General features: G+C 40.0%; 1 protein-coding gene across 7 annotated transcripts in view; it reads left to right on the top strand.

Moving 5' to 3' along the window:
• Nucleotides 1–26,940, top strand: part of dnah9 (dynein, axonemal, heavy chain 9) — a 380,785-nt gene that overhangs the window by 154,083 nt on the left and 199,762 nt on the right. For 6 of the 7 annotated variants that reach the window (XR_011354703.1, XR_011354704.1, XM_069929513.1 and 3 more), the window contains exons 34-40: nucleotides 1,851–2,012; nucleotides 2,870–3,066; nucleotides 3,156–3,318; nucleotides 13,744–13,867; nucleotides 20,973–21,115; nucleotides 23,892–24,053; nucleotides 26,386–26,619. Coding sequence is in view for 4 of the 7 variants with exons in the window: in XM_069929513.1 (XP_069785614.1) it covers nucleotides 1,851–2,012; nucleotides 2,870–3,066; nucleotides 3,156–3,318; nucleotides 13,744–13,867; nucleotides 20,973–21,115; nucleotides 23,892–24,053; nucleotides 26,386–26,619 (1,185 nt within the window). In the remaining 3 variants the exon portion in view is untranslated. Of the gene's footprint in view, nucleotides 1–1,850; nucleotides 2,013–2,869; nucleotides 3,067–3,155; nucleotides 3,319–13,743; nucleotides 13,868–20,972; nucleotides 21,116–23,891; nucleotides 24,054–25,049; nucleotides 25,155–26,385; nucleotides 26,620–26,940 lie in introns of those variants that run through there. The other variant, XR_011354705.1, reaches the window with a different exon arrangement.

A 26,940-nucleotide genomic window follows, 5' to 3' on the forward strand; every position in this document is an offset into this window, starting at 1 on the left:
AGTTTTTAACAGTTTTTGTTAAAAGTACTTTGCTTATGGCATAGCACTTTTTAAACTAATTCTTGGGAGCGTCACACTTCCTAACTCTACCACACCAAGTGACGTCCCCTACCTCTCCTTGAAATATCCCACAAGTTGACAATTCTAGTGAGTGACCACGCTCTAGGTAAAGGCATTTCTGAATGGCTGACTCTATGTTTTGACTCTACTTCTAACCAGCTGAATCAGTGAAAGCAGCGACAACACAGCCATCCTTTCAAACTCGAGAAATTTGTAAATTTCAATGAGATCACCCCTTATTCTTGTAAATCCAAGAGTATGCAACTAGCTGCTTAATATCTCGGTATTCTCATTAAATCTCCCTACATCCTCCTGGCAACTTGTATTGTCACCTAATTTTATACCATTGCAGTTTCCATTACTATTTTTGAGTAGTTCCAAGGATATGCCAACAGGATGAGTTTAGAGATGTGCCATTCCACGATTCAGTACGAGATGGGTGGAAAGCTGCTCTGCAATGAAGACTTGTGCAAAGGAATAAGTGATCTCTGAAAATTGTGGGTGTCTTCCTGAATCTGCCTTTGGCGGGTTTTTCATCTTTTTACTCTTGGATAGTCTCACACAATTCGACAATGACTTGTTTTCACTCTGATGTTTCTGTTCTGAAATCGCTCATTCAGTGAATATGGAAAGTGCACATTCTGCAAATGGGACAATGAAATGCGTGGAGGCCAAGCACGTAGTCGGATAGATGGTTCTCTCTTCTTTACACAGGGTTTCTGTGTGGTTTTGATGAAAGGCCAGGCTCTCATTGGTATCACAAATGTCATTCTGTGCTTAGAATTTTTCTTTTTTAAGGACACAATTTCTCTGCTTTCAGGAGTCTTCAGAACTGTTTTTCCCTGAAATAATTTTTTTTTCAAGTCTATTGCCTGCATTTTACTTTGGTGGCCTTTTGGCAGCTATAAGAGCATTGCTTGTCATTTCTAATTGTACTATTAATAATTGGATCATTCTGTTGTCCTCAAAGATATTCTGTTGGAGTTGTGAAGGTAATCCTTCTCGATTCTGTATTACTTTCACGCATGGCCCAATGCTCAGTATAACTTCCTTTGTCATTGTTCCTTCTGTTCACGTAAGAAATAACTGTTTCTTCTTCCAAGAGTTGTTTAAAGCAGTGGTTCTGAACCTTCTTCTTTCCACTTACATCTCACTTTAAGTAATCCCTCTGCCATCGGTGCTCTGTGATTAGTAAGGGATTGCTTAAGGTGGGATGTGAGTGGGAAGGGAAGGTTGAGTATCGCTACTCTAGACTCAATTGTTACTGAAATATCTTGCTTGAGAAAAATTGTCATTGACCCATTTCCTTTGGAGTTTTGAAGCCGTGCACATAACGAATGAGTCAATTATGTATGAATAAAACAATGGTTTCCAAACTTTTTCTTTCCATCCACATACAGAAAATGGTTGAGAACCACTGGTTTAAAGACTTACTGTTAGCCCCTTTAAGTTGGGTACCTCTCCTGGGGCCTTTAAGCATCTGTGTCGAACATCATGGGGAAATTCTCAATTGTCGGAAATTTGAACAAAACCGGTGTGATCATCTTTTGGGAGTTTTTGGCTCACTCTACCTCGCCATTTTCCTTTCCTAATAGTGCATTATGATATTGCTCCAAGATATTAATTAATGGAATAATTTTAATAGAAATGCTGAATGAGAATCAAACCTATTAGGTACTTTATATTTGAGCATTTGTGATTATGAAAGATTCTGCATAATTGTACACCTTTTTTTCATTTTAACCAATTACTCGTATTATTCATGCAATGTTAATTTGTGTCTTTCCCAGGGTGTTCTCTTCAGTACCCCTGACTGTCTGAAGACTCCTCAAGATCTAGTCAAGCTCTACCAGCACGAGTCTAATCGTGTCTATAGGGATAAGATGATGGATGAAAAAGACTTCAGCATCTTTGATAATATCCAGACAGAATTGGTGAAGAAGTTCTTTGATGTATGTGCCATAGCTTAAGGGTCCCAAAGAGATCATAATCAGCCATTCGAGAAAATCCCTTTAAATTATTCGGCAAACATCATTGAAGAGTCGTGCAAAATTGATTTGTTGAAATTTCTCAGATTTTGCTTTTCCTGTCAGACGCCGATGGAACGGCTATCATCCCTCCCCCTTCCACAATTCGCCTTCTCTGTTCTGCAAAGCGCCAGTGGACTGCAGGTCAACTATTCTGCAGTTTGCTGAACAGTTGATGAATCCATTATGTCAGTGAGCAAACAAGCCGAGATAAAACAAGATTTTTTTTGTAACAAAATGCAAAAATTTATGTTTCTGCTGACTTGAGGTTCATTTTGTTATTTTTCCACATAGAATTATTGCACATTGACTATTTTTAATTTCTATCACAAAGCAAAAATCTGTATCGGAAATTTGGACGCGAATAGAATGGAAAAAAGAAACCGCAGACAAAGTGTGGGGTAGATATTATGCAGTGATTAAAATGAATGGTGCCATGTGTGATGAACGGTGCAGGCTTGATGATATTACCATGCTCAATTCCAAATACACTAAACCCCCTGGTATCCAGATTGGTAGATGGTGGATAAGTGAATTTTCTGGTTGCTTGAGTTTGCATGTTGTATGGTTGGCGAACTGACCACTAGAGGGGTGCCAGTTTTGAATGTTCCTATTTTCTACCTATTTATTTTCCATGATTTTAATTTTTTTAAATGGTTGCTTGAATTCTGGATTACAGGGATTTTTATTGTATTACACACATCAATTTAGCTGTGCTTTAAAAAGACTAAACTAGTTACTTTGAGGGGGAAAAAAAATGACTTGTGCCTTTTGTTCCCCAGGACATGGAGGAGACCATGCAGCAGGCTAAAATTATGAACATCTACTGCCACTTTTCTGGTGGGATTGGGGAGCCCAAGTACCTGCCAGTGCAGAACTGGGATTCCTTAAACAAAATCTTGATGGAAACGCTTGTTAGTTACAATGAAGTAAATGCTGCAATGAACTTGGTTCTTTTCGAGGATGCAATGAGTCACATGTAAGAAGGCGTACATTTTCCTCTCTGCTCTTTGTGCTGCAAAATAAATGTGCATGAAGAATGCTTATCTTACTGTTTTATTATCCCAGCTGTCGCATTAACCGGATTTTGGAATTTCCAAGAGGAAATGCACTGCTTGTTGGAGTTGGAGGGAGCGGTAAGCAGAGTCTTACGAGGCTTGCGGCCTATATCAGTTCATTAGAAGTCTTCCAGATTACTTTGAGAAAAGGTTACAGCATTCCTGATTTGAAGGTAAGAGGGAACTGGTTCTTGCATCACTGGTCTCAATAAGAGAGTTCAGACTAAAGGAGGGCAAAGAGGGCATCTGACAATTCCATATATATTGCCTCCATTCAGGACAATTCAGCCACTTAAATAAAATCCCCTACCTTCCAGGAAATTTATTTGGTGTGGATAACAGATTGAGAAACATGAGTTAAGGATCTTTTCAGTCCTAATATTTCTGCCCCCCTATTTTGATTCAAGTCCTGCCCCGATGTTGCAACAGTGCGGCTTGAATTGGACAAGACTTGAAAGGTGGCATGAAAGGGAAGAAGCCAAGCTTGCCGTCACAGGCCTCACTGCAATGTTTCTTCTCCTCCGAAGCCCCCAACTGGATTATAGCAATCTGCCCACACGTGGGATCTGTGTTGCAGTCTTCTTCTCGTGTCCCTTGTTTTGGATGGTGAAGCAATGATGTGAAGTTTCCTGTTTTGGTAGCCAGGGATAGAGCACATAAAACTGCAAGTGTTCATTTCAGTGCAGTTGTTTGGATATCAGATTGGTGGAGTAATGATAGGGAAGGGTTGGGTTCAAGAAATGGCGGAGAGTGATTTAGCTATGCTTCTAATTTTTCCAGAAACTGTTAGAAGGCACTTGAATCATTCTTGATGATTTGACGAGCATAATTATTACTCTTTTGCATCATTTTACGTTCAGTACAATCTACAATGATTGAGCTAAATCTGAGTCATTCAGACCAGTTTATCCTGTACACCCTGAAAGAAACGTCACCAAGTAATTGCAGAAAAGTTCTCTTAATGTCTCACAGTACCTTGGTAACAGAGCAGTGGAAATCCTGAGATGTGTCAATAGCAATTAATGGCTCCTTTGGAGAACTTCTTTGACTTTTCAAGCAAATTTCCTTCAAATTTATTTGGATTGATTGGAAAAGACTGAGTTTGTAAAATGTGTTCAGGGAAGTTTAACTAGAGAGGGTACAATACTGGATCTGTTGGGGAATGAGTCTGGACAGGTGACAGAACTTGACACAAGATGGCTGGAGAAACTCAGCAGGTCGCACAAGGTTCTTTATATAGCAAAGATCAAGATGATTTGGGTTTTAGCCCTTCAAGAATGTGACTCGGGGAACACTTTGGCTCCAGTGATCATAATGCCATTAGTTTCAAGATAATTATGGATAAGGATAGGTCTGGTTATGGTGTTGAATTTCTAAATTGGAGAAAAGATCTATAAAGTGTGGTTTGATATAGGTTGTTTACTGGCGAGGATGTACTCGGTAAGTGGGAGGCCTTCAAAGGTAAAATTTCAAGAGTATGTTACTGTAAGGACTAAAGGCAAAGTTTTCAGGCAGAGGGAACCTTGTCTTTTGAGGGATATTGGGGATCTGGTTCAGAAGAAGAGAGCTGTGTGTAGAAGGGATAGGCAACAAGGACCAAATGAGGAATTTGATGGGGATAAAAATTGCAGGAAAAAGAAGACATGAGGTTGCTTTGGCAGACCAATCCAAAAGACTTCTACAGGTATATTGAGACCAAAATAGGTCCACTTGAAGATCAGCGTGGTAGTCTCTCTATGGAGCCAGAACAATGGGAGAGATCTTAAATGATCTATTATTCTCTGGCCTCCCATAACACCTGGCATTTATATTTAAATGCATATGTACTCCTTATTTTCTGGAAAGTTCATGATGGAAATAAATAATGTTCAAAATGCAGAGTTGGGGATGTAATGACCTTGAACTTCACTGACACATGAACCCTGCAGCTTCAGCCAGATATCACCTTCCCATTTCCTCCAGCAATCTATGCGTGTCAGTTAGTGGAAAATAACATACAAGTACCTCACTGGTGGTCAGCTGCCACATATGAACAGAAAATTCGGCATTCCCATAGTTTTAGAGGGAGAACTGGTTGTTGAAGTTGACCAGGTAGCAAAGATGTTATTCAGATAAATAAACATAACAGAAGGAAAAACACATTTTTTTTGGATATCCAGAGCATTCACTGAACATGGACTTCAATGTCACCCACCCAGAGTTTAATGCACTTGAATCTGCTCAGCTCTTGGCTTCCAGAGGTGCATCGGTTTCTGACTGAGCCAGTTGAATGAGAAGTCCCACCACTGGGGCTTCTAACAATAACTATATTGGGGAGATTTTTTATGATTTTACTTGCATTAACTGATTGGAAGTGACAGATTGACCCAAGTTCATGTTGAATAGTGGGACCCAAAACCATCCAGAAGTCTGTCTGGTTGAATGACTTAAGACAACCTTGTAAGTCAATAAATCAGAGGTAATGATATCTTTCCTTTTCCTTCTTGAGAGATGATCCATTGCCATGAGTCTCCGTTATTTAGGTAGACAGCGATCAGTTCCGTGGCTAATTTCAAATGATATTGAGTGTGAAATGTCAGTTATCTTTGCAAGAAAGTCACTGTACTGGGCTATTGTACGGGTTAAAGCCCATTTAAATTTTTATGTGAACAATGCCTATGAAGTATGATACCATCTCTTTGGTCTTACGCCCAGGAAGATTGTTCAGCTGCTGACCACAAATAATTATATTGTTGCCGATCAACAAGAGTGGCAAATGTCAGCTGAAGGTGCAATGAGATCGACACCCACGGAATGTTCACACTTGAAAAGTTTTCAATTTCAATGGAATTTAGGTATTCAAACTACACATGATATACAGGGGAAGTTTATTGGTAAGAAAACGATAGCTTTCCCAAAAGATTAATGAGGCTGAATAGATTCTCCTCATTATCTCAGGTCTACTATCTCAATGCAATCTTTTGATCTTGTTTTGAGTGTCCTAATATAAATGCAGTTGTTAGTCAGCCATCTAAATGCATCAACTTAATGAAAATTTTTTTTTAAATGAATGAATATTTATTACTCTTGATATTCAAAGATAAAATGAGCTGATCAGCGTAAATCTTCCCTGTAAAGAAAGAATTGAATTTTTTGGGAACATAATTTGCTCTCAGAAAAAAAGAATTCCTGAAGTTTCAAATTCACTCACTGTGAAATCAAGTGCACAATCCACCGGGTGTCCAGGATCTGTGTAAGGAAAATTCAATGCAGGAGGTTTTGAGTACAGGATGTCTTGCCACATTTTGGTGAAACCTGGAATGTACATGTTTGGTCTCATTCAAGAAGAGACATTTTGGTTACATTGGCAATGCAGTAAAGATGCACCACCTCCATTCTTGGAATAGCAGGACTGTCACACAAGAAGAGACTGGGTTGACTGTGCCTGTATTTACCAGGGTTTATGAGAATTGAGAGGAGATCACATTTAAGTGTAGACTATTCTGATAGGACTTGATAGGTTAGGTACAGGGAGGATGACTTTCTGGCTGGGAAATGTGTAACCAGGAGTTACTGGGCTAAGGCTTTTTTGGACTGTGATGAGGGGATCTTTCTTCATTCAGAGGGTGGTAAACCAGTTGAATTTGTTACCATAGAAAATGGTGAGGTCTCTGAATATATTTAAGAAGGAGGTAGATAAGGTTTTTGTGTCAAAAAGGCATCAAATGGTTTGGAAGAGAGGGGGAAGATGGTTCTGGGAGTCAGGATCAGCCATGATTGCATTGAATGTCAGAGCAGGCTCTAAGAGCTGGATAGTTTATTGCTATTTTCCATGTATCCAAGGCGGTGTGTATCTCCTGAGTTATCCTGGAGAATTGTTACTGAATAGTGGGTTGTCTGAATGGGAGAAAATCAGAATGTCCTTTTGAATTCATTGTCAAATCATTTGTTGAAAGACCAGCAAGAAGGATTGAAAAATAAGGGATGGAAAATGAAGTGCAAGAGGCTATTTTAAGTTACACATGTGATGTTACAACTTTACCAGCCTACAACTTCACTGGCTCTTCTTTCATCACGTCTTTTTGCACTGTTGCTGGTAACTACAGTAGCAAGGTTTTGAAGTGATCCTCACTCCTTTCTCAGTTTGAATGACCTTGCCCACTTTTCCAGAGTTTCACTTGAAATTATATATTTTTTTTTAAATTTAGAAATTACTGGCCCACAGCCCACGCCACCCAGTTGTACCCATGTGACCAATTAATCTGCTGATCTGCATGTTTTATGGAATGTGGGAGGAAACCGGAGCACCCAGAGGAAACCCATACAGACTTGACAGCCTCCGGATTTGCAGCTTGTTCGCTGACGTTGTAGTGGTGCTGTACAGCCATGCGACGCAACTGAATGTAGCTACGAGTGAAGTCGATAGATTCTTAAAGACATTCACAATAAGTTTTCAGAGCTTAAGTAATTTAAGCAGGACCAACAGTTTTGCTCGTTGCTGCAATAACATTTTTCTCACCATTACATGCCCCAAATCTCCTTCCCTATATCGCACATCATCTGAAGCAGAACGGGGAACTCCTTTATACTTGTACTCTGTGTCATTTCATTTTAATAAAATGTTTCACTCTTTTGATAATATTTTTTATCCCATATCATTAAAGTGCAAGATTTTAGTTTAGCCACAGTCAAACAATCTACTACCATTAGGAAAATTGACAGGCATTTGATTGATATGCCAGCTCTGTGCATCTGTTCTCCATGATGCCAGCTCTTGGTGCATCTGTTCTCCATGATGCCAGCTCTTGGTGCATCTGTTCTCCATGATGCCAGCTCGGTGCATCTGGTCTCTATGATGCCACCTCTTGGTGCATCTGGTCTCTAAGATGCCAGCTCTTGGTGCATCTGATCTCCATCATGCCAGCTCTTGGTGCATCTGGTCTCTACGATGCCAGCTCTTAGAGCATCTGGTCTCTATGATGCCAGCTCTTAGTGCATCTGGTCTCTTTGATGCCAGCCCTTGGTGCGTCTGTTCTCCATGATGCCAGCTCTTGGTGCATCTGGTCTCTTTGATGCCAGCTCTTGGTGCGTCTGTTCTCCATGATGCCAGCTCTTGGTGCATCTGGTCTCTTTGATGCCAGCTCTTGGTGCGTCTGTTCTCCATGATGCCAGCTCTTGGTGCGTCTGTTCTCCATGATGCCAGCTCTTGGTGCATCTGGTCTCTTTGATGCCAGCTCTTGGTGCGTCTGTTCTCCATGATGCCAGCTCTTGGTGCGTCTGTTCTCCATGATGCCAGCTCTTGGTGCATCTGGGCTCTATGATGCCAGCTCTTGGTGCATCTGGTCTCTATGATGCCAGCTCGGTGCGTCTGGTCTCTTTGATGCCAGCTGTTAGTGCATCTGGTCTCTATGATGCCGGCTCTTAGTGCATCTGGTTTCTTTGATGCCAGCTCTTGGTGCGTCTGGTCTCTTCAATGCCAGCTCCTGGTGCGTCTGGTCTCTTTGATGCCAGCTCTTGGTGCGTCTGTTCTCCATGATGCCAGCTCTTGGTGCATCTGGTCTCTATGATGCCAGCTCTTGGTGCATTTGGTCTCGTTGATGCCAGCTCTTGGTGCGTCTGTTCTCCATGATGCCAGCTCTTGGTGCATCTGGGCTCTATGATGCCAGCTCGGTGCATCTGGTCTCTTTGATGCCAGCTCTTGGTGCGTCTGGTCTCTATGATTAAATGAATGTTCAAGCTCATTGGGTTTGCAAAGATAGTTTAACTAATTAATAAGCGGCTCCTGTCAACTAGGGAGCCGACTCACAAATTTATATTATCAGGAAACCAGGGAGATCACCAGAGAGCAAATGAAAGTGAATACTTTGTAAAGGAGTTTTGAATTGTTTTACTTCAATTGAAACATGTTGAGATTCTGAATTATAGAACATATTTGTTCTGCAGAATGTGTTGTTTAACTCATTACATTCAGCTGTGTGTACTATTAATCAAGTCACTGAATAGACTGCTTCTTCCTCCTTTGGATCATGTAAACAGTGAATGTTCCCTGATTGTTCTCAATAAACCTCCTGCATTGGTGTTGCCATGTTTAAAAAAAAAACCCTCAAAAATATTCAAAACTCCGTTGAAGTAACTTTGCATCTATTTATTGAAAGAGTAGTGTAATTAGGTTTTGAGGGGAATATGGGAAAACCCACCAGTTTTTTTTTAAACTAATTTATCATATTTCTAAAATACATCCTTTACAAGAATAAAATGCTATTTACAACATCAATGATTAATCATCAAATCTAATGTGCTCGGTGATAACATGTCTATTAAAGAAATAGAAGCAGAAGTAGGCTATTGGGCTCTTGGTGACTTCTCAACCATTCAATTATATCACGTCTTGATCTTTTACACTCAGTGTGTCTTTCCTGCACTTGTTCCATCTCACTTGATTCCCTTAAACCCCCCCCCAACATTGTTGTCGTCTGTCATGAATACTCAGCAACTGAACCTCCAGGCAAAGGTTGGGGAGAGAATGGCAAAGGTTCCTTATAAGCTAAACCTTATTTTGCAACTGATACCCTTGATTCAAGAGACCCCAGCAAGGGAAAACATCCCATTCCTCATGCTGTACTAATTTTGTGTTTCAATGAGGTCACAATTCATTCCTCCCTATCATCTTATTGAATTGCACCCTTTTTTGTTTCTATGTTATTTAGTAAAATTGATTAAAAATTTTGATAATCTCCTCTCATATCACAATACCTTGCAAATATATGCTGGATGTGAATTAAGACATGGATGGAAAATTATTAGATAAATACAAAGCAAGAGGAGCAATAAATGCTATGAAGATTGCAAATTGTAGCTTTGTCAATTTGTGTTTCACTGGTAATGTATAGTTCTCCCATGTTAACTACACCTGTAGATATTGAAACAATGAGGTTAAATAGCACTGAAACATTTATATTCTCTACAAGTGGAATGTAATTATAGCAATTTCTAAGTCATCAATAACCTGCTGTCGTTTTTCAGAAGTGTGACCAATTCTAGCCCTGCACTGCACATCCGTCTGAATTACAGCAGGCATTAGTAAAATTACAGAGCTTAGTTCTTTCACTTTCACGAGATTCCTTTTCTGGAATTAAATTGTAGCATTCACGTGTGTCTTGCTGCCACTGTTAGCTTGATAATGAACAATGTATTTTGCGAGCAAGGACCATGTGCAAATTGAAGAGCAGTCCTGCAGATGTTGGTGTTCCCATGCACCTCTACCTTTTGTGATACAGGTTGTAGGTTTAGAAGCTGCTGCCAAAGTAGGCAAGCCCTGCAACTGCAGTGCATTTTGTGTCAGACACTGCAGCCTCCTCAACGTCGGAGAGACCAAGTGCAGACATTGCAGTTGTTTTGCAGAAAACTTGCACTCTGTTCATAGTGGCCATCCGAATCTCCTGCTTGCATCTTGCATGCCATTTCAGTTCCTTTTCAGATTTTCACACATATGGCCTGAAAAATGTCACCTCTATTTCCACATGATAGTCTACAACCGAATAGAATGAACATTGAACTTCCCGATTTCTGGTCACCCACACTCTCTGTGCTCCTTTCTCCCTCCTTTTGTTCTCCATACCTTTACCACCCTGTTCACCCAGTTTAGTTCTCCTCCATCATCTGATTCCATCTGCCCATCATCCCTCCTTTATTTAGTTCCACTTAAAATCTTCCTTACCAATCAGATTCCAGCCTGCTGAGTTGCCACTTACCACCTTCCATTCTCTGTCTGCACCTCCAACCTTCCTCCCCCTAACCTGGCTCAAACGACCCTCTTTTTCAATTTCCCTCATCTCTCTCACCCACCAGCCAATGTGTTCCAGTTTCAAAATCTTGCCCCATGCTCCCACTTGGTGACTCCATCATTGCCCTTTTCACCTGATTCCACTTGGCTTCACCTGTATCACCCCCTCTGCCCTACCACCTCTTTGTACAGGCTATCTCCCTTCTCTCTTAGTACAGGGCTTCAACAGATGTATGGTTGGGTAGCGGTCAGCACAACACCTTTACAGCACCAGCCATTGCGACTGGACCTGGGTTCAAGTCCTGCACTGCCCGCAAGGAGTTTGTACACTGCAGTTTTCCACAGGTGCTTCAGTTTCTCCCCACCTTTCAAAAACATACCGGGGTGTAAATTGGCAGGCACAGACTCATGGGCCGAAATGGCCTGTTACCGTGCTGTACGTCTAAATTAAAAATAAAACAAAATTTGAGTTCTTTTGCCAGTTTGTTTTTTGCAGTGAACATGCTGGAGGTAGAGAGGCGATGGATAGATTATCAGTCAGGTAGGCATTGCACTCCTGACCTGTGCTCCACAGAAGGGGGGGATAACCTCGATATGTCATTCCCCTGCAGGAGTACCTGCCTCTGATCTGCTCATGTAGTTACAGTATTTGACTGTCCGGCCAAGTTTCTCATTCATGATGACCTCCGGGATATTGAGGAGTTCAGGGTTCTATTAAACACTGTAGTTAGGTGGTTGGACTTTAATGTAATTCTTTTTTAATTTTAACAACACGGTACGGTTGAAGGCCCTTCCGACCCATGAAACCCATGCCACCCAATTACATCCAATTAACACCCCAACTCAGTATGTTTTGGAGAGTGGGAGGAAATCAGAGCTTCCAAAAAAAACCCACACAGATCGTAGGAAGAACGTAGAAATTCTTGCAGACAGTGCCAGATTCAAATCCATGGTGCTGGAGTACACTAACTGCCTTGCCTTTATCTTGCTGAAAATTATATTGTTGTTTCATCTACATATGATGTGTGAGTGAAATTGAACACTGTGCCATAATCAGCATATATCAACATTTCAACGGAAGGAATGCAATTGATGAAGTAGCTGAAGATGGTTGAGGTTTGGACAATGCCCATAAGAACTTGTGCTGTGATATCATGGGACAGATTTTTTTTTCCCAAGTCTGACAACCACATGCGACTACTTTTGTGTTTGAGATAAGACTCCAGCCAGCTGAGTGATTTCTCTTTGAAGCCCGTTGACTTCGGTTTTTACCAGGGCACCGTGAAGTATTAGCTTTTGTCACATTCATTTCTTGAGAGCACAGTGAATAAATCTCTCATAAATATAAGTAAAAAGGTTAATTGGGTAAAAAGCATTTCATTCCTGAGATCGTAGCCTCACATATAAACCATCTCCTTTTCAGAATCTTGTCAGCTCTCACAGCGGTAGCCAGATGAAACACTTAATGGTAATGAAACTCTAGCTTTAAGGAGGAAAGAATGGAAAGTTGTCGAGTCAGACAGCCAGAAGTCAGATGACAAATGAAGCAGCTGTGAGAAAATCCATTTCCCAAACCTTGCAAGGAGAAATGTGGGTGGATTGGAGGAAGGATCAAATAAAAGAGCAGTTAAAAAAAAACCCTTAAACTTCCATTAACAGTTAACATGGCTGAGGCTTGGAAACCTAACCTCATTTATTTCTGCACTTACATACTGCCTATTTGGCAGAATGACAAAAAAAAACCCCTCTGGTGCCCAATGGAATTGTAATTACTCTAATTTTTTTCATGAATATAAATCCCATTCCTAGCAATGATCTTATTATGAAAAAAGATGTGAAACATAATAGAAAATTCAATAGAATTCCACTGTTACACAATGATGTATGGTAATTGTGACAGTGGATTGAGTATTATAATTTTATACAGTATATCATTCACTTGATTGATGATAAAAGTTATTCAGCTGAACTCAAGTTCTGAATGGCATCATATCTGCCCTTGATTCATCTTGATACTGTCAAAATTTCTGTATGTATGATGCCAAATAACTTGAGTGTGGGTGTACCTAGCACATTTTCAAATGGGTGTCATTATTTTCAGCTGAAAATTTATACAGGCCATTTTCAGTGGCAGATGAATCCTTCAATTTGTAATTGTCAGTAAAACATTCTTCACTGATGTTTATTCTTTGTAATCCTCTGCAATATGTACAGGGGTATTATCATTCATACATAAAAGAATAAAAATAGAGTTTGGAAATCTGAAATTATGGACATAAAATGCTGGACCTTTTCAGTGAGTCTGAGAGCATTTGTGGGGAGAGAAGTTCAGTTTTGCTGAACTTTGAGTATTTCAAACATTTTAATGTTTTATTTAATCCATTCCTAATTTTATTTTCTACATTGGCCCGCAATATCTATTTTATTGTATCACAATATGGAGAGTTTAAGGATTGCTCGATGCTCGGGCCTATAATTGAGGAAGATATTTCATCAATGTTGCAGACTTTTAGATTAAGTGTAGTGCCAAAGCCATGAACAGTATTTTCCAGGTGAATGCAAAAAATCTTAAGTTACCCATTGAAAAAAATGCATGGGAATTCTCCTTGCACCTCAACTCTCCATGATTACCTGTTGCCAACAATATTTTGGTCTTTTATGTGAATATTTTGACTGGCATATTTCCAATAAATAAGAGGGTTGCTTTCAGGTTTCTTTCCTGAAGTTGTGAGTTGGCAAAAAGACCAGAAGTTGTAAATGCATGCAGATTTTTCCTTAAGGTAGTCCAGTAACCTAAATTGAAACCACTGTAACAGAATCGGTTCTTCTTTTCCAGACTGATCTCGCTAACTTGTACTTAAAGGCTGGAGTCAAAAATGTGGGCACTGTCTTCTTAATGACGGATGCTCAAGTTGCCGATGAAAAGTTTCTGGTGCTTGTGAACGATCTTCTGGCATCAGGTGAGACGATTTGTTATAAACCAAGAAAATGCATAAATCTCTGAATTATTTTTGTCTGATATCTTAGCAATAATTGAAGCAGTTCATGTGAAACCATCAGGCATTTATACAGTTTTATTTGGAGAAGGGTCCATTAAGGTCAGTTGAGAGAAGGTCATTGCAACTTTAGTGTTATCAAGGTGAACAATTATGGAGGATATCTAATGAAAACAAGTGAAGAATGGTTGTGGGTGATGGGTTACCTGAAGCAGAAGAGCCTTGGTTTCTCAAACATAATTAACGTGAAGATGAGTGATAGGAGATAGCAATAGAAGCAGGACTGTGGAGTGTGATTTTTTTAAAAAAATGTCTACTGTTATATTTTCAAAAAGAGAAGTAATCACAACAGCATAAAAACCGTGGGGTCAGTTACTCCTCAAAGGGAAAAGATTGACAACACAGATGTGGAGCAGATTTGGCAGTACAAATATTATGGAGCTTAATAGATCCAGTGAAAACATTCCAATATCTTGGTTTGCAAAGAACTACCATGGAAGCATTACACTCTCAGGAATTCAGATCTTCTTGCCCTGCTGTCAGTTGCTCAGTTTTGCTGATGTCAGGAAAATCCAACTCCTAATTTTCAACGCTGTCATCACTGAAGGCAATCGGTCTCTTTTCATTCTGGAAAGGGCCTGTTTATTTCCTGTGCTAGAGTTTCTGCAGTTTAATGCGTTATTCCATCCCACCTGTGGATGGAAGGTGAGCTTCGGGCTTGTGTAATATCTTAAAGAATCCTCTATCTTATTGTTTGCACAGCATTTTCTGCGGCTATTTAATACACCAGAGATTTCTTCGTGGAGGAGTAGATGTAAGATCAGAACAAGTCAACTTGATGAAGTCTGCAAAAATTTGCTAGGCAACTGTCAATGAGGTTCTGTATCTTCCCATTGGCTGCAAAAATAATCAGGGTGTTATTGGTACTGTTCCTTTGGGTAGCAATAATTGTCTTTACTATTTCAGGGTACTTTTGAATTAAGCTCCATGACCATCTCATGATATTATTTCCCAAGGTGGAACTGTGATACAGCAGAGAAGGCTGCAGTCTCATAGCTTCAAACACCCAGGCTCAATTCTGACTCATTCTCCTTGGGTTCTCATGGGTTTCCACTACTACTCTGGTTCCTCCCCCAATTTAATTAACAGTTGAATGCGCAATGTATGAAGTGGTTGTTTCAAATTACTGCTGCGTAGATGAGAGTCTAGGAGTAGGTGTTAGAATCCGGGAGAATAAAAAGGGTTAGGATAGGATTACTGTAAAAAAAAATTGTACTTGGTATGTGGCATGCACTGGATGGGCTGAAGGGCCTGTTTCAGGGCAGTACATCTCCATCTTTGACAATTGAAAGGCCTGTTTCCCTCCTCTGTATCACCATCTCTGTTATAACTGAAAGTCCTGTTTCTATGTTGTAGTTGTGGTGATCCTCCTGAGAATTAGAGGATGTTGGGGATGGAATGACCCATCTCGGGTTAGATGCACAAGGTCCCACGAGGTCATGAGTTGATTAATAATATGTAAGTAATACAAAAGAACCCAAGTTTCTTATCATGAGAGAAGAAGCATCACATGGTACCAGGAGTAGGTATCAGCAGGAGACATGGAAAGTGTGAAGCCACCTGATGCTGTGAATTGGACTGGGAATGTCAACCACACGTGGCAGTTGTTCAAACAATAATGCATGCTGTACCTGCAAGCCATTGGACTTGATGGCGAACTGGATGCACAGAAGATTGCACTGGGACCTCAAGCAATGGAGGGTTTCAACACATTTGTTTTTGCAGAGGCAGATGACCAGGGTAAGTTTGACAAGGTTATTGACATATTTGATGAACACTGCTCACCAAAGCAAAATGAAATGTTTGAGAGGTGCATGTTTCGCTCGTTTACACAGCTGAAGGCAAAGAGCTTTGATACTTTTTTTTATGGACTTGAAATTTAAAGCAAGATCATGTAATTATGGACTGGTATAAGATTCAATGATCCCTGATCAAACTGTGTTCAGAATTATTGGCAAGGAAGTGAGAGAGGGGTTGCTATGAGAGACTGAGCTTACCTTAGCTGGAGGTGTGAAGATGTGCCTTGCCAATGAATTAGCTCTGCAGCACATGAAAAAGTTCAATGAGGGTGCAAGGGCTAGCGAAAACAAAAGCCGAGCAGTAGCCAGTATCTGGATGCACCACATAAACAGAGAACAAGACATAGGAAACAACAAAAAGATGGAGAGATATTCAATTATAAATGATGTTGCACTCAACATGCACCAAAAGAATGCCCAGTCTTTAAAAAAGTCTGCAACAAGTGCAAAGGACAGAATCACGTGCAAAGTAATATTTTTTCCAAATGGAAACAAAACACGTGAAAGTGAGCACATTATACAAGACACTGCCCTCAGTGATATGTTCTTCGTGGGCATGGTAGCGCAGGAAGGTTTCAAGCCAACAGACACTGAACAGCCAAGCATGAACAGAGTTGAGCAGGACAAGTGGATGCTATTATTACATGCAAATGGAGTAGATATTCCTTTCAAGCTGGACACGGCAAAGGCCATTTTGATTTGTGAGCACGACATCCGGGCAATGAAGATAAAGCCACACATCCATCCAAATTCTGTTCCGCTCAAGGCTACAATGGACAGCACATTGATATGAAAGGCACATGTAGACTCAAGTTGAAAGTTAAAGGTAAAGAGCACCACCTCATGTTTGCAATAGTTCCTGATGGACATGACTCACTGCTTGATGATAAAGCATATGTAAACTTAGGCCTTGTCAAGAGTTAACAGCGCCAATGCACAGAGGAAATACTGGATCAATTTCCAGATATCTTCAAGGGGTTTGGAGTTCTACCATTACCTAAAATTTAAAATTAAAGTGGGATGCACAGCCAGTAGTGGATGCCCCAAGGCAGGTTCCAGCGCTACTAAAATAAAAACTCAAACAGGAACTCGACTGAATTCTATCACTAGGGGTCATTAAGAAAGTAGAGGTCTACTTTTTGACACAGTGGTCTGTGTCAAAAAGAAGAATGGTGACTTATGCATGTGCATGGACCCAAAACATTTGAATCTCAGTATAAAGAGGGAACATTATCAGATTCCAACCAGGAAGAAAATTACGTGAGATGGATGGTACAACATTTTTCTCCAAATTGGATGCATCCCAGGGCTTCTGGCAAATGAAACTGCGTGAAGATAGCACAAAATACTGTACATTTAATACACTGTTTGGCTGACGCTCCTTTTTATGGATGCCTTTTGGAATTTCCTGAGCTCCTGAAGTGTTCCATAGGAAAATGGAACACATAATAGAAGCCGTAAATGGGGTACACGTGGACATGGATGACATGATCCTATAGGGTTAGGGTTAAGCTCATCAAAGGGCTACAACACATCCAGAAATATGAATTAAAACTGAAGAGTGAAAAAATGTCAGTTTGGTGTGAAGGAAATCATCTTTTTGGGATATAAGCTGTCAGAGGCAAGTGTGGAACCAGACAAGAGTGAGGTGAAGGCAATTCTTGAGATGCTCAAACCCACAGACAAAAGGGGTATATTGAGAGTGCTGGGAATGATCAATTTCATTGGTAAATTCATACCAAACCTGTCTTCCAAAATAATGTACCTGAGGGAGTTGCTACATGACAAATGTGAATTCAAGTGGGTGGCCAAACACGAGGAAGAATGGGGACAAATGAAGACTGTCTTGACGACAGAACCAGTGCTTTAGACATTCTTTGACACATCCAGAAGACGAAAAAATCTACAGACGCTTCAAAAGATGGAATAGGTACTGTGCTACTTCAGGCTGTGGGAGAAGATTAGAGGCTAGTTGCATTCGCATCAAGGATGATGACAACATTTAAGAGGGGAGAAAATGACACTATGTATATTCAAGAGGGAAATGCTTGTGTGTATTTTGGTTAATATGGTTCATAGTATGAAAATTTTTAAAAATTAAAAAAAAAAGGATGATGAAAACATTTGAATGTTGATATGCTTAGATAAAGAAAGAGTGTCTAGGTCTGGTCTATAGACTTGAGAAATTCCACAGCTATGTGATTGATCTACCAACATTCATGGCTGAGACAGACCACAAGCCATTAATAGTCATAATCAAGAAAAAGCTCAGTGAGATGTTGCCGCAAATCCAAAAGCTGATGATGAAGCTATAACGTTATGACCTTGAATTGGTAAAACACCAGAGAAATTTATTGTGCTGGCTGATGCGCTGTCCAAGGCACTGATGCACAGTGAGGGTTCCACAGAGGCAGATGTGAACTTCCATGTGAACCTGATCACTGAATCTCTTCCTGTATCTGACACAAAATCCAAGCAGCTCACAGCTGAAACAGAAAAGGACATGGCTCTACAGAAGGTGATCAAGAATCCGAATGAAGGATGGCCTAGAGGTGAATTTCAGCAATAATACAACATCAGAGCAGAGCTGAGAGCTGCCAGTGGGCTCCTACTCGGACAGAGCAGAATTATCACTCCTCCATCACTGTGACAAGAGGTGCTGGAAAAGGTATACAAGAGTGGAAAAATGCAGGAGGAGGGCCAGAACTGCTGTTTATTGGCCAGGAATAAATGTTGACATCTACAGAATGGTCTCAAGCTGTGAGACCTTCTGAAACATCACATAAAGCAGATAGAGGAACCCATGGCCATAATTAACTTACCAGAGGATTAACGGCAGAAAAATTGGGACTGATCCGTTCCACCTAGATGGAAAGAATTGCCTGCTCATTATTGATTATCTATTGTACTATCCTGAGATGGTGTTGCTTCCCAACATGTCTGATGCCTGTGTGTCAGATACATGAATTCAGTCTTTGCGAGACATGGAATTCCTCAAATCATCTACAGTGACGAGGGTCCATGCTACAGTTGGAGAGAATTCCAGAACTTTGCAGAAGAGTATGAATTTCGACATGTGACTTCGTCCACTGCATCCCCAGTCCAACAGTAAAGCAGAGAAAGGAGTTCACAGAGTTAAACAGCTCCTCAAGAAAGCACAAGATCGTGGCTCGGATCCTTATCTGTTGTTACCCAGCTTCAGCACTTGAACGTGGCACGTCACCTGCTGAGCTCCTAATGGGAAGTAGACTACACACCACACTTCCCTACTCTGCAGACCCCAACAAGAACAGAGATGTCAAATAGAAACAAAAGCGTCTGCGAAGGAGACAAAAGGAAAGAAGCTTAGGGCCGCTGGGCACAACACGACACAGTAAGATTTGGAAATTCCAACACCTGGGGCAAGAATGAAGTGAATCCAAGATCCTACACTGTCTGAACAGGGGATGTTCAAATACTGAGAGGAATAAAGAGAGTCTGCTGAAAATGCAAGTACAGACAAATGCAGAAGATCCAGCTTGTACAGCAAAATAGGAAGCACCACCAGTGGAAGAAAGTAGTGGACCAGCAGAGCTGACACATGCACCTGTGCTGAGATGATCAACACATCATCAAAGCATCCGACAGACTAAATCTCTAAAAGAGAAAAGAACTGCACACTTAAGAAGTTTATGCTGTTGATGTTTGTATTTATGTTTTAAATTGAAATGAATATGGTATTACTGTGTAATGTTGCGAGATTAAAGATCTCAAGGGGGATGTGGTGATTGGGAGTTGGTGATCCTTCTGACCACAAGAGGGCATTGGAGATCAAATGTCCTACCTTGGGTTAGAGGCACAAAATGGATGTTTCCCATTAAGTTGAGTTAATACTAAATTATAAGTAATACAAAAGAACCCAAGTCTCTTTATCACAATAGAATAAACGTCACATATGTCTCCTTCCTCAAGAATACTAAGTGTCCAGTTCCCACGCTCTAAATTTCCTGTCTAATACTTGGGCAGCTACCTTTTCTCAAAATATCTAAAAGAACAGTCATTTGAAATGAAGAACCAAATAAAAAACAGTTCAAAACTCCTTATCAAATAAATGCTAGTGATACATTCAAATCGACCTCATTTGCTCACCAGTAATTGGAAGTATATTCTAAGGGATACATATAAATCACCCTCAACCTGAGCCAATGCTCTAATCTTGTACCTCTACCTTGTTCTATATACTGCGACCATTTTCCTTCAAACTTGTTTGGAGTTGTAATTCATTGGCCACATGTTCAACTCAGATGCAGAAATGAATTGCATGTTCAAAATGGTGCACAGATCGAAAAGAATTGCTTTATTTTGCAGTGCATTGTATTAAATTGTCATGAAGGAATAAAAGCTATTGGTCCATCGAGCCCAACACTCGCACAAAATCGTCAGAGCATCACGAATAAACACTCCCCAGATCTTGACCTCAACTTGATTGTTTCACTCAGAGAGAGAACATTTCTGAACTCCCGCAGAGTATAAAAATGTGAAGATTTTTTTTGACAGCCACAGTCATAACCAGATTCAGATATGATGATAATGTGCAATCTGTTAATCCACGTATCTTTCATATCACGCAGCATCTGCCCAGCAAAGAACCTCTTTCCCGAAGGAGTAAATTTGCAGAAATTTACATAGCTTCATGTATGGCTATTAAAGTTTTTATTTAAGTAATGAAAGTGACTCATTATAATTGCCATAAGTTCAGGAAAACCTCAAATCTTGGCTCGTTTATCCTTAACTAATGAAATGATATGAGCAGAGATTAGATGAAATGAGATATTTAAGTCAATCACAGCTGCAATGAGGAAGGCATTTCAAAATATGAACACATATGAACATGATTTGTGTATCTTTCATTCTGTCTCCTACCTTGTGTTAGAAAGCCATTGTAAATTAACTTGCCATCTTATAACTGTATAAACTGGAAAGATATATTTTTAGTAAATATATAAATACAAAACCTGACTCCACCCATAAATATCTTTGTGTTGATTGAGAAACAGACATTGCAATATTTATATGTGTTTATTTAAAATTGATTTTCAATGTTAATTTTTTTATTCAGCTCTGCTTTTCAAATTGGCAATATCAGCAATTTCTCTTCTCCCTGTTGCCCCCACCATCCCCAACTTCCTCCCTACTCAACTAATCCCAATCCCCCATCTCTCCTCATCCAGGTGAAATTCCTGACCTCTTCCCTGATGATGAACTGGAAAATATTATTAGCAATGTGCGGAATGAAGTCAAAGGGCAGGGACTGATGGACACTAGAGAGAATTGCTGGAAATTCTTCATCGATCGTGTCAGGAAGCAACTAAAGGTAATGCTGATCCATTCCCAAGATCGACTGGATGGTTGAGAATGATGTTCGGAGATGATGTAGCCGTATTTGTGAAAGATTGATTTGGCAGTTCTTGCTATTAGATGTCAAAACATGTCTCTGTAAGTATTGGAGTGACCACTGGTGGGGAGGAGTTCAAATTAAATGGAAAATTGGTTGAGGCAACTGACAAAAAGTAAACTTCATCAGTGCAAATAAAACAGTGAGTCCTATAATGTGCAACAGTGTAATTTTTACTAAATGAAAGATGAATGGATCTTTTCTAATAAAATGTTGAAAAATTGCGTGAGGAAGGCCCACTCTCTGTCCTGACACTTCTCCTCGTTAAAGTGTCGATTTAGGGGCAATTTGGCTCAGCTGTCCAACCTAATTTTTCACTGGACTCTTAACAGCGGACAGAAAGAGAAGGGTTTCTCAACTGTTTGTTTAAGCTGTATTTGAACAATTTCACAGATATGAAAATAATTTGTTTTCCCACATCCATTAATAGTTTAATCTGCAGACTGAGCCTAACACTGAATAACACACAGGTTGATGCAGATTTTTTCTGTGTATGTAAATAGACTAAGCGAGAGTTGACTCTTTCTTCCTAGTGTTTACAGATTTACATTGCATAGGTAAAATTGTAAATCAAAATAACGTCACAAAAGTGATTGGGAGTTCGGTTTCGATTGTCAATTTATGGTTGATGCAACATTGATATTTGGCAGAGACGTGCCATTAGGTTCGATCAGGACACTTATGTATCGTTAATATGGATAATATCTTGTTCATTGGCAACAAATCGAATGTCCTGCTGAGAATGTAGAACTGATGCCATTGAACTCACTAAGTGCTGTAAAAGTTATAACTCTCAAGCACACTTGGGCATGGAAATCATGTTTTCTCAGAGTACATCAGGGTTCCTCGGTGCAAATTAGCGGCTGAATGCAAACCATCTGCAATTGTGGAGGAAATACTCCTGCTGAACTAATGGCAGGTCTAACAATAAGTCCAATAGCATTAACAGGGCTGGGCCATCAGTGTTTTGTGCTCCATAATTTCAGAAATTGGCCAAAGGTCCAATATCCCATTATGCATTGAGGGAAGCTAGACTTTAAATGTTATAGTTGTGAAAATATGTGATAGTAACCGAGGAAGAGAGTCTGCCTTCATGGGGCTCTTGATGTCCACATCATCTTGAACTCGAGACCTCAGTGTTTCAGTTGTATTTCAGCAAGCTTCTCATGATGCGAACGTGTAGCAGTTGACATGCTGCTTTACGTCAGTATAGGACTCATATAATTCATATAATTAGTGGATTTGAATTTAATCACGGGGAATGCAATTCAAATTGCTGACTTGGTAATCTCAAAAAAAGATGCAGAAGAAAGGAGGGCTTTTTGTTCAGGGCAGGGGAATGTGAAACCTAGACTTAGCTTATAGAAGAAGCTGCAGTTTCTGACAAGAAAGTGTTGGCTCAAACATATAGATATCTACATGTATAAATACATGCAACCATTCAGAAAGTTAAATTCCTAGCATTGAGTGGAGAAAAAGGAAAGGGTATTCTAAGACTGTTTTCAGATTTCAGATTTATTGTCCGAGGACATACATGACATCACATACAACCCTGAGATTCCTCTTTCCTGCGGGCGCAGCAAAATTACCACTAATTGATAGTGCAAAAAATAAACTGTACACAGCGTAAGCATGTAAACAAATAAAAGAACTGTAAACAGATAACAAATGTAAACAAACTGACTGCAAAACAGAGAGAGCAAAAGAAAATCGATAAAGAGCACATTTAAGAGTCCCTAAATGAGTCTCTGAGTTTGCCGCTGGAGAGTCTGATGGTGGAGGGGTAGCAGCTGTTCCTGAACCTGGTGGTGCGAGTCTCGTGGCACCTCTACCTCTTTCCTGATGGCAGCAGCAAGAACAGAGCACATGCCGGGTGGTGAGGGGCTGCTCTCTGACGGCAGCATTCCCTGTATATGGACTCAATAGTGGGGAAGATTTTGCCTGTGATGTCCTGGGCTGAGTCCACTACCTTTTGGAGGGCTTTAAAATTGTTGTAACTCGGAACCTCAAATCAAGATATTTTATCATAAAATAAGCAATTCTGCATTTTTTCATCATTTACCAAACTTCCTCGACGGTACCTCTGTTCTGCTGGCTGTGATTCTATTTCTAATGCCTGAGAACAGGTAGGCAGTGGATAAATAGCTCGAAGCTGGAACAGGTTAGTGTCTCCAATCACTGAGAGAGATACAGCTTAAGTTTCAGGTATTCCACATATTTTTCAATTAAGGTGAGTTTTGTTTTAGTTTTGTATATCTTTTGTGATTTTTAATTTTCTTCATTAATGATATTAAAATAAACATACAACATTTGATAGTAGATCTAATTTTGAATAGATGTGAATATCAAACTTAAAAGCTAGTTTTGAAACTTGACCACAAGCTCAGTGTGGAGAGGAGGCTTAAACTAGTGTCAACGCTCATCTGAGATATTTGATCTTTACTCGAGGAAAATTCAGCAAATTCTCTCCTCTTGACTCTGCTCAAATTCAAATTAACACTCTGCTTCCCTGTTCTTGGGAGATTCTGAGCTATTAAGAATCCACAAAGGTTTTCCCAGGCAACAAATTCCAAAACCCAGTGGTGGTGATTGATAATGCATTAGTGCAGAAACTCATTTTCACCAAATAAAACTTCAGGACATTTCCTGTGCAATTAAATGCCTGCAAAGCAATTTTACTGTTGTTTCCACGCAGGTTGCTTTGTGCTTCTCACCCGTGGGTAACAAGCTGCGCGTTCGAGGGAGAAAGTTTCCTGCTGTTGTCAACTGCACTGCAATCGATTGGTTTCATGAGTGGCCTCAAGAAGCCTTGGAGTCTGTCAGCCTACGATTTCTACAGGAGACTGACTGTGTTAATGTAAGATTATTTTATGTGGTTGTGGTGCCATGTGGTCAGCAGCTTCCCTATTGGGTGATGTGTTTCCACAACCACATCAGGTTTTATCCTATGAACAAGAAGCTGCATTTCTATTAACCAGCATAGATTAGTCTTTGGTTAACGTTTGTTGACCGATTTGATCTGGAGCTGCCAATCTACATGTTCTCATGTAACCTCTCAAGGTGAATCAAAATTTATTTGTCACGAACAAGTCACAAAATTTGTTGTTTCGCGGCAGCATCACATTGCAAACATCTACATAAACCTCCTTCGAAAAATAAATAAAAGTGCATGAAAAGTCAAAGTAAGGCATCTCATTGAATATTCAGGAATCTGGTGGCAGCGGGAAGACACTGTCCCTGTGCAGCCGAGTGCTCGTCTTCAGGCTCCTGTAGCTTTTTCTCGATGGTGGGGGGTCCTTGAGGACAGAGGCTGCTTTCTCAAGGCTCCGCCTCTTGCCCTCAGTGGAGTGAAATGCAGTGTGCCTGATGTTGCAGGCCGAGTTAACCACCCTCTGGATTTTTTTTCTCATCCTGAGCCTTGGCACCTACATACCAGTGGATTTGCACTGAGACTAAAATGGATACCTGAGGCCCCATATAATTTCTGGATTTTCTTTAAATGATTAAACCATAGTTTGCAGAATTCAGCTGTCAAAAAAGTAAGGTGACAATTTAAAGAAGATTTGAAAATGGGACAGGTATAGTGTATCCTGAAGCATTTTTTTTCCTTTATAGCTGAACTGCTTTTTATGCCATGGTGATTGAGGAAATTGTGTGTTTGGGTATGTGGAATCCACATGGTTGCAGTGAACGAAGCCAAAGAGTGGCAAAAGACATCAACAGTACATTGAAATTAAATGTTTGCATTGAATTTAATTATCACTTGTAACAGTGTGCACAGTTCTGGGCACCAGGGTGAAAAATGCATATTACTGCAATTGAAAGGATGGAAAAGAAAGGAAACAAAGTGATTGAAGGGATGAAAGAACAAGATTCTGAGGAGCAATGGCATGCCCTCCCTGGAGAAATTGACCTGAGATCATTGTTATGTCGCTTCAAAATTAAATGAATAATGAAGGTATCATTGGTTACTTCACCTTTTTGTCAATGAGAACAAAAACAGAGGATGTGACTTGAGAAGAGTAAACTCAAATCCGAAGAGCTGGCACATTATTTCAGTGGGACGACGAGCAATTGTGCAAGAGATCAGAAGAGATAGTGTCAGAGATCTGAAGAGATTGTACTATTTCTTGATTCATTCATATTATTAGAGAAAATAATATTTTAGATAGAATAAATTTGCAGTTTAAAATAAACAATGTGGACATAATCTATTGGGCAGAAATAGGCAGAGAAGAAATTATGATTGAGAATGAAGGAAAACAGAGGTAATCACACGATCTGTTTTTACTCTCATGGGTCTAAGCATTATCCACGATAGATGTCGCTCTCTACTCCCTGTGTTTGTTTTGAATCTGCTTCCATAGTCATGTTTCTTCCCAAATATAATGTTAATTATAAGGGTCCAGTTGATATACCGTACGTGTACAATTGAATAAAAATTAGCATTCTTCGATATCTCGATAATGATTTGATTTTTAGAAGATACGGTCTCAGTGAAATTTATTCTTCAAAGTAAGACTTGTCTCATTTGAAATAATTTCCCATTTTCTGTCTTCAAATAAATCAGTAAAGATGTAACATTATGGGTATTTCATTTATCTTGGCAATTGAAATTATGGACCATTTAGGATGAAATGCTGATAAATTTGAAAAGCAAATTCTAATTATTGCTCATTTTCTGGAATTGTTGAAAAGTTCATAGCATGCCAAGCTCCTTGGTTGGAAATGGTGCTGTTTTGATTTGCAAAATACCCCCCTTCTTGGAAAAATGTATATTTTTAATTTATTGTTGGCGATACACCACGGTAACATGCCCACGAGCCCGCGCTGCCCAAATGCAGGCATGTGACCAATTAACCTACTAACCCTGCAGTCTTTGGAAACCGGTGAACCTGGAGGAAGTCCACGCAGACACGGGGAGAATATACAAACTCCATTCAGACAGGAGCAGATTTGAACCCCAGTTGCTGAATCTGTGATTGCATTGTGACAACCACGACACAAACTCTACTGCCCCATTTTTTATATTCATCATAATTATGTGTAGATTACATATGGAGGAGTGAATGCCTCATGGGTTTTTCCCCGTATGAAGGTATTTCAGCTAATAATACAAAGACCTAATTTCCTGTCATTCAAAGGCATTGTCATAATGTGTTTCTCTCAAACTCTGCCTTTCCATTTAGCCTTTGATCAAAGAATCTGTCAGCAAGTTTATGGCATACGTGCACACCAGCGTCAATGATGTATCCAAGTCCTATTTAATTAATGATCGGCGATACAATTATACTACACCCAAGTCATTCCTGGAACAAATCAAGCTTTATCAAAACCTGCTAGCGAAGAAGAGTAAAGAGCTTACAGCTAAGATGGAACGTTTGGAGAATGGACTAGAGAAGTTGAACAGCACCTCGTCACAGGTAAAGCATGGTTCCTGTATGTCTTAAGTAATGTATCTAAAGGGAAAAAGGGTAACTAATTTTTTTTTTAAATGGGAGTTTCAGGATTCAATGCAATCAATTCTCTGCAGAACCACAGCAAATGGGCAGGATTCGCAATGAGTACGTCCCTTCTGTTTTTAGAAAGTCATGAGGACTGGGGAACTTGGGACAGCCAATGGCAATGTCTTGAGAATCATCAGTATTGCAGTTGAGGAGGTGCTTATGAAGATGAGCAAATCCCCATGAATCTGATCAGATGTCTCCAAAGGCACTGTGGGAAGCTGGAGAGGAAATTGCAGG

Source organism: Narcine bancroftii, chromosome 3 (genome assembly GCF_036971445.1).
Source record: "Narcine bancroftii isolate sNarBan1 chromosome 3, sNarBan1.hap1, whole genome shotgun sequence".
Lineage (NCBI taxonomy): Eukaryota > Metazoa > Chordata > Chondrichthyes > Torpediniformes > Narcinidae > Narcine > Narcine bancroftii.